The 7,550-nt window shown below is 46.8% G+C and overlaps 1 protein-coding gene across 1 annotated transcript; it reads right to left on the bottom strand.

The window, feature by feature from the left end:
• Window positions 1-379: 379 nt before the first annotated feature.
• Window positions 380-7,019, bottom strand: LOC134433368 (olfactory receptor 14J1-like). The gene is made up of 3 exons (XM_063182223.1): window positions 6,118-7,019; window positions 750-825; window positions 380-397 (listed from the first exon to the last, which is right to left on the bottom strand). The coding sequence occupies exons 1-3, from the start codon at window positions 7,017-7,019 to the stop codon at window positions 380-382; spliced, it is 996 nt and encodes a 331-aa protein (XP_063038293.1).
• Window positions 7,020-7,550: the final 531 nt, after the last annotated feature.

Consider the following 7,550-nt stretch of genomic DNA (forward strand, 5'->3'; position numbering starts at 1 on the left):
ACATAGCATAGTTTCTATTTTAAAATTATGGTATAACCTAAAACTAGATTTAACACACTACTTAAGAAAATTGGTACAACACAACTTTCTAACACAACACATATAATATTCATTTTAATATTTGTGAAAAGCCAGTCATACAATATGCATTTTTCACACAGGTAATGCAGGCCCTGGAGGCATCTCCTGAAGCTGGCACAGCCCCAGCAGACGGCATTGTGAGGAGGGGCTGCTGGGTGGCAGTTTGGAATAACTTTGCTGTCCTAGGGTGACGTTATGATGCTTGTATCCCCATTCATGTGTTCTCTTTATGCTGGATATTATGTTCTGTGCCTTCAAGACTGGCTCTGAAGAGTGAAGTTTTGTTTTGGTTTTGTTATCAGCCACCCCCCCAGGCCTGGCAGGACACAGAGACAGGGCAGTACATGGTGCTGCTTTTGCTTTTTGCTTGGCTTTTTGCTTTGCTTTTGCTCTTGCTTCTGCTTTGCTCCAGCTTTGCTCTTGCTTTTGCTTCTGCTCATTAGTTAGTTTAGCAAGCAGTCCGACTTTTTCCTGGAATGTTTTTCCCTCCCTTTTTTTGGAACCACTCAAACCTGCTCCGAACTGGGCCCTGGGAAACACCAAGAGTTTGCACCTTGTGGCTGCAGCAGCTGCCCCAGCACCAAAGGGACTGATAACAGAGCGACCACCCCCAAGAGAGACTTTCTGAATTTGTCATCTTTTTCAGAGTGGTGAAAGAGTGTTGTCACCTGGTGTTGTTCATTTTGTGTTCTAGGGGATGTTTTTCCTGTTAAATAAACAGGTTCTTTCCACTTCTCTCCAAGGAATCCTTCCCAAACTGGCTGGGGGGAGAGGCCGTGTCGTAGGAAGGAGACCAGGACACCAGATGGCTCATCACAGGTGCAGTTTATTAAAGAAAGCATCAAACACTTATACAGCAAATAATAAGCTTATGAATATTCTGCAAGCCAAGCAATCTATTGGTTAAACTATACCATTAACTCATCCACATTCCTTTGGGCCTACGTTCTCTACTTCTCACGTCTCACCGTCTATTTCTTTATCATACTCCGTTAGGCCCAAGGACACGTTATCTTTCTAGGTGCAAGATTTGGAATTAACCACAGTCTTGTACTTTTCCATTCTTTAGTCTGCTACTTTCTCAACAGACACCCTGCCTGCAAAAAGGCCTCTGCCCTAGTTAGGACATCTTTACCAAATTAATTCGGCTGTATCCTCTCTCCTCAAGCCACTCTTTGACAAAACTCTCCACACTTCCCCCATTTTGTTCTTGGGCAAGGAGGCTAGTCTGCCAGGTTCTTTCTATCATTCGGCTAACCATATTTTGAGTACAATTAAAAATACAAGGCAAAATAAGCAAAAGCAGCAAAATCACACCCAGTGACCCTATAGCATATATCACAAGCTTTCTCAGCCACGGTCCAAGTCCTAAGCTTTTAAGCCATTCGTAAATTCCTAAACCCTCTTCTTCTTTAAGATTGTGAAGTCCCTGATGTAATTCTTTTATCTTCGCATGAATAGATACAGAGTGATCAGACAAATTCATGCAACACATTCCCTCAAACTCTTCACATCCATGACCTTGTGCTAAAAGCAAAAAATCTATAGCGGCTCTATTTTGCAAAACAGCATGATTAACACTTTGCACATCTGCAGTTAGCTTATCTAAAATTTGTGATGTCTTGTCTAGCTCATCCTTGGCCCAGCATCCCAATTGCTTTGCTAAGTTCATAGCTTTATTTGCAGCTCCTCCTGGCAAGATAGTTGAGACTACCACTTGTTTAAACTCACTCCAAAACTGTGGGTCTCCTATCTGGCTGCAGTCTAAGTCATGCAGGCTGCGTCTCCTCCTGCTTGAATTTTGACTGAGTTGCATTAACGAAGACACATTGGGGTGAAACAATGACAATTTCCCCAAACAGCAAGGTCCACCCTGCGGCCTGACTGGTATACCATTCCAAGCTCTGTCTCTCACAAATTAGAAATATCCCTGTGGGTAATTTCATCGGTGCTGTAATGTTAGTATCGTTACATTGGCTGTAAACCTGTTTAGACACTGTGTCCAAACTAAGGGATGAATCCAGGGTTGCCCATGCGTCTCTAGGCCGATGTGAATTCTGTGGATCTAAGGGCTCAAAACTGAACCATCCGCCATTTGAGGTGTTAGTTATACTGGCGTTTGCACTTCCAAAGAGATCTAGATGCTCTGGAGGAGAATGCAGGGTAGTATGAAGTGATAAGATTATTAAGCATTGGCAGTAACCGTCACTTTGACTTGCGGTGTAACCTGGCGTGGATAATTTAATGTTTGTCATATTATGCATGCATAGAGTTTGATTATTGATCAGACTTCAAAATTCCTGAGGAGACCACACTGGAAGACCCACCAAGCATGTTCGAAATGGGTTAGTAACCCCCCCAAGGCTAAGACAAAGCGATGATTGGTTAGTTTGATTAGCAAGCCTTATCCATATGTTATCTCTTGGCTGATTAAAGCACGTTACTCCTACTGCCCCATCTGTCACAGCACTGAGCAGTATAACAAAAATAAGCCTCATTTTTTCTGTTTTCTTTCTCGCTTTCCTTTTGTTATCTGTCTTTAACCTCACCGATCCTAACTTTTGCAATCTAAATCTCTGTAGAATCTCAATGCAGGAGTCCAATGCCTCATCAGGATCTCCTTTAATGGGTCCTACTACAGAATGCTGTGTTAAAGGCACCAATTTTCTACACCTAGCAGAAGCTATGTATGACTTACTTTGAGCTTTAACTCTTTTCACAATACACTGTACCTCCCACCGGTAGTAGGCCAAGATTTTCTGCTCAGGAGACTCATAAAGATTTAAAGCCAGAGCCGTACCTAGCCCCGTCTGTCTCCTTAGTTCCCTTTGCCAGTCTTCCGCCCATGTGTAGTCATGCTTACAGGTATTACACCAGAAACCCCAGATCCCGGACTGTTCTAACCAAAAGATTTTACCGCAACCCCCACAATATAGAGCTACCCACGCAGCACAATAGGGGCTGCGACACTCAAGGCAGCGCTCCCTCACTGGTCCTTTTATGTGGAAGGTTGATAGCGCTTCAACAGTGTCAATCAGCTCCTTGGCCATCCGGTAGCAGCGTGTCACTGCTCTGTCCACCGCTTTTGAGTGTCCTCTCAGTTGCAGCAATAAGGGTTGTAAGATCAGCGGCAGCTTCTTTTTCAGACGCTCCTTGTCCCCCTCCGTAAGATTGTCCACCAGATGCTGCATCAAAGACAGGTTTAGTCCACTTGGCAGGCACCCACAAAGACCCTGTTGGTGAGGAAACACAAAGATATCCCCGACCCCAATATAGCACTTTTGTGGGTTTTTCCCATATCCCTGTGCTTGGGTTCTTATACTTCACCCAGACCTCCATTTCCTTAATAGTTTCCTGACTTGATCTTGGGTGATGTTTAACTGCAGAGGGGGCATCGTTCTCCCCAAAAACACATAAATGATTGATCACATACAAAACCTTAGTCAGGCATGCTTATGGGTCCTTTAAATCCTGGTGTTTGTCAATATATTGTTTGAGGGTACCATTTGCTCTTTCTACTATCGCCTGTCCTATGGGGGAATGTGGAATACCTGTCACATGCTTGACAGACCATTGGTCCAAAATATTTCGGACCCTAGCACTTGTGTAAGCCGGACCATTATCCGTTTTGATACCTTTTGGGACTCCCATAACAGCAAAGCAGCTCAATAAGTGCCTGATCACATGTATCGCTTTCTCTCCTCCCTGAGCTGTAGCCCATATGTAGTGGCTATATGTATTGATAGTAACATGCACATACTTGAGCCTACCAAACCTAGCTACATGTGTGACATCCATTTGCCATTTCTCATTCATTTCTAAACCTCGAGGATTAACTCCGCAGCCCAGACCTATTCCCCCATTATGATAACTGCATATTGGACAAGCCCTGACGATGGCCTTGGCTTCTGATAAGCCCAGATCAAAGTTCCTTGCCAACCCTTTTGCATTTTGATGATATCTACTATGTGCTTCTCTTGCCAATGTATGCTTATCAACAGGACAAGAGTTATCAATGGGTAAGGTAACCAATTTATCTGCATGCTCATTCCCTTCCCCTAGGCCCTCGGACCACTTATGGCTCCTGATATGGATTACAGAATACACTGCACTTCTATCCCGGAGTGCTCTCCTTAATTGAACCAGTAACTCATATAGCTGTTTGTTATTCACTTCCTTAACTGCTGCTCCTTCTATACATCTGGCTACTCCAGCGACATACATGGAGTCTGTGACCACATTCAAGAGCTCATGCAGGTTGGACATTGCCCATACTACTGCTAACAATTCTAGAGTTTGTAGGCTGTCTGCAGGATCTGCTGTAAGAAGTTGATGCTTCCATTGTCCTTTTCTTGCCAAGTGACAGCAGCACGTCTCGGTCTCGATTTCTTCCCTGCGTCTGTGAAGGCTTTGGTGGCTCCTTCTATGGGGCGCTCTCTTCTCAGTGGCCGAGTGATCCAGTCCCATTCTGTCATCCATTGCAGGACCCTGGGCACTAACATGCTTGTCTCCACTTTTGCAGATGATGTCAATAATGCTTCCTGTAAGTCCATTGAATTAACCAGGTACCAGTCCAGCATCTCTTGTTCCATGGGTAGCCTAATGGTGGCAGGCTCTCGACCGTCCACTTCAGTAATTCTGAGACGACCTTTTTTAATCAACCCAGCCAATTGTTCAATTTTTGAAAATATTGTTCTTTTATGTTGTAATGGTGACGACAGCCATTCCAATACCCGTATCTCCCCCGTTTTGTTCTCATATTGGGAGAGAGCACCAAGCAGGTGACAAGGACTATTCCAAGCGGTGAGGTCAATACGGCAATCTAGCTGTCAACGGGACACATATCCTTGTTGTACACAATTTCTGATTTGCTGTAGGGCGATATGTTTTTCCTTCGTGAAGCATACAGGGGTAGTGGGGTCAGTGCCCTTTAGCAAGGGTCGTAGGGTCTCCAACAAGTGATTTGGTACTCCCACAATGGGTTTTAGCTACTGTAAGTCTCCTAGCATGTGGGATCTCAGCACCTCAGGACTGATGTGCTGAGTCGCCGAGACCACCCTTGGGGGGCTTGGAGGTCCTGGAATGTTGCCAGAAGCGTCTGGTGGCTGGACTTTGATCCTGCACAGGAGATGACACCTGTATGAGGATGGGAGGATCTCACTGGGAAAAATGGTGAAGGGATCGGTTAATTATAGTGTGAAACACAGGGTTTAGGATTTCAGTACAGGGGGGTCTAGAGAAGTGAGATGGAGGAATTGGGGTGTGTCCTGTCCTTCTTCTCCTTCTTCCTGGCCTCCATCTTCTGTGGTGGTGGTGGCACTTTGGGATTGGTTCTTACTAAAAGTGCACTTATCAATAAGGGTAAAAGGCACTGGGGAAAAGAGGTAAATATCTTATACGTAGTTTTGGGTATAAAGATAAGTGACCGCCCCGAGGGCACGCAGTGTGCTCATGGCCGGCGTGCTGTGCGGACCTCTGTCGGGCCAAGAGAAAATCTTGTAGATAAAAACTAATAAACACTGAAGACCGAGAAAAAACCTGAAGACTCTTTTCGTCCTTTGGAGCGCAGGCTGCCCAAGGCCATCCCGAGCCTTTCCAGGCCATCAAAAACAGCCGAGAACGGGACAGGCAGCAGCACTGGCAACACCAAATGCTGCTGCTGCTGGGCACAGCTGCTGGGTCAACACTGATCATCCCAGCTCGGCACACAGACATTGCTCCTGCAGCTCCAGAGAAGGCAACAAAAGGGGGATCCCTGCAGAGAACTTTGCTGGGTGTTCCTTTTGTTCCTTTAAAGCCACCAAGATTGCAGCCACTCATTGACACAATCTGTGGCCAAACAGAAGATGGTGAGAAACAAAATGAAAAATGGCACTAATATTGACATTTCTTTTTGGACAACATGAAAAAGCTAAAGCAAATTAAAAGAACTTTCAAAATGAAACCAATGAGAAGTGTCAAAGTTTACTTTTATTACAAATGATTGATTTTAACTGGCCAACAGTTTAATGTTTCTGATACCATCCAATCATCAGTCTCCTCACTGCAGCCTTGAGCTCCTGGTTTCTCAGGCTGTAGATGAGGGGGTTCAGGGCTGGAGGCACCACTGAATACAGAACTGACAGGACCAGATCCAGGGATGGGGACGAGATGGAGGGGGGCTTCAGGTAGGCGAACAAAGCGGTGCTTACAAAGAGGGAGACCACAGCCAGGTGAGGGAGGCAGGTGGAAAAGGCTTTGTGCCGTCCCTGCTCAGAAGGGATCCTCAGCACTGCCCTGAAGATCTGCACATAGGAGAAAACAATGAACACAGAACAACCAAACACCAAAAAGGCACTAACACTGAGAAGCCCCAGTTCCCTGAGGTGGGATGTGGAGCAGGAGAGCTTGAGGATCTGTGGGATTTCACAGAAGAACTGGCCCAGGTCATTGCCATGGCACAGGGGCAGGGAAAATGTATTGGCTGTGTGCAGCAGTGAATAGAGAAAGCCACTGACCCAGGCAGCTGCTGCCATGTGGGCACAAGCTCTGCTGCCCAGGAGGGTCCCGTAGTGCAGGGGTTTGCAGATGGACACATAGCGGTCGTAGCACATGACGGTCAGGAGAGAAAGTTCTGCTCCCATGAAGAAGATAAGCAGAAATACTTGGGTAGCACATCCAGTATAGGAGATTCTCCTGGTGTCCCAGAGGGAATTGTGCATGGCTTTGGGGACAGTGGTGCAGATGAAGCCCAGGTCGCTGAGGGCCAGGTTGAGCAGGAAGAAGAACATGGGCGTGTGCAGGTGGTGGCCGCAGGCTATGGCGCTGATGATGAGGCCGTTGCCCAGGAGGGCAGCCAGGGAGATGCCCAGCAAGAGGCAGAAGTGCAGGAGCTGCAGCTGCCGCGTGTCTCCCAATGCCAGCAGGAAGAAGTAGCTGATGGAGCTGCTGTTGGACATTTGCTGGTGCCTTGGCATGGGGATCTGAGAAAAAACTAATCATGGAATAGTTGGGCTTGGATAGCACTTTAAATATCCCAGCACAGCCTGTGGGCACTTTCCCCCCACTGCCTGCCCAGGGCTCTGCTGCCTGGAGCTGTCTCTGCCAGCAGCTGCTTCCCTGTGCCCAGGGCTGGGCCCTGCCAGTGCTGCCAGAGCCCAGCCCAGCCCTGGGGGCTCAGCTCTGCCCTGCAGACCCCTCCCAGCTCTGGCACTGCCCCCAGGGGCAGCTCTGGCTCTGCAGGCTCTGATAGCAACATCAGAGCAACCCTAAGGAGGTTGGCAAAGCGACACTGATGCTGCCTCTAAGGGCCCTGTGCTGATATCTGTAATTTCCTGATTTAGTAACATCTGAGAAAAATTTCTTTTTTCTCATCCTGGACTGGGAGATGATTATCTATGTGCAATTTCCCATCCAGGAAACCCAGAGCAGTAGAGTAATAAAGCAAGAATTCCCCTTTTATGCAGCCCCTGCCTTGCTCTATTCCCTGT

This window comes from Melospiza melodia, unplaced genomic scaffold (genome assembly GCF_035770615.1).
Source record: "Melospiza melodia melodia isolate bMelMel2 unplaced genomic scaffold, bMelMel2.pri scaffold_18, whole genome shotgun sequence".
Taxonomy (NCBI): Eukaryota; Metazoa; Chordata; class Aves; order Passeriformes; family Passerellidae; genus Melospiza; species Melospiza melodia.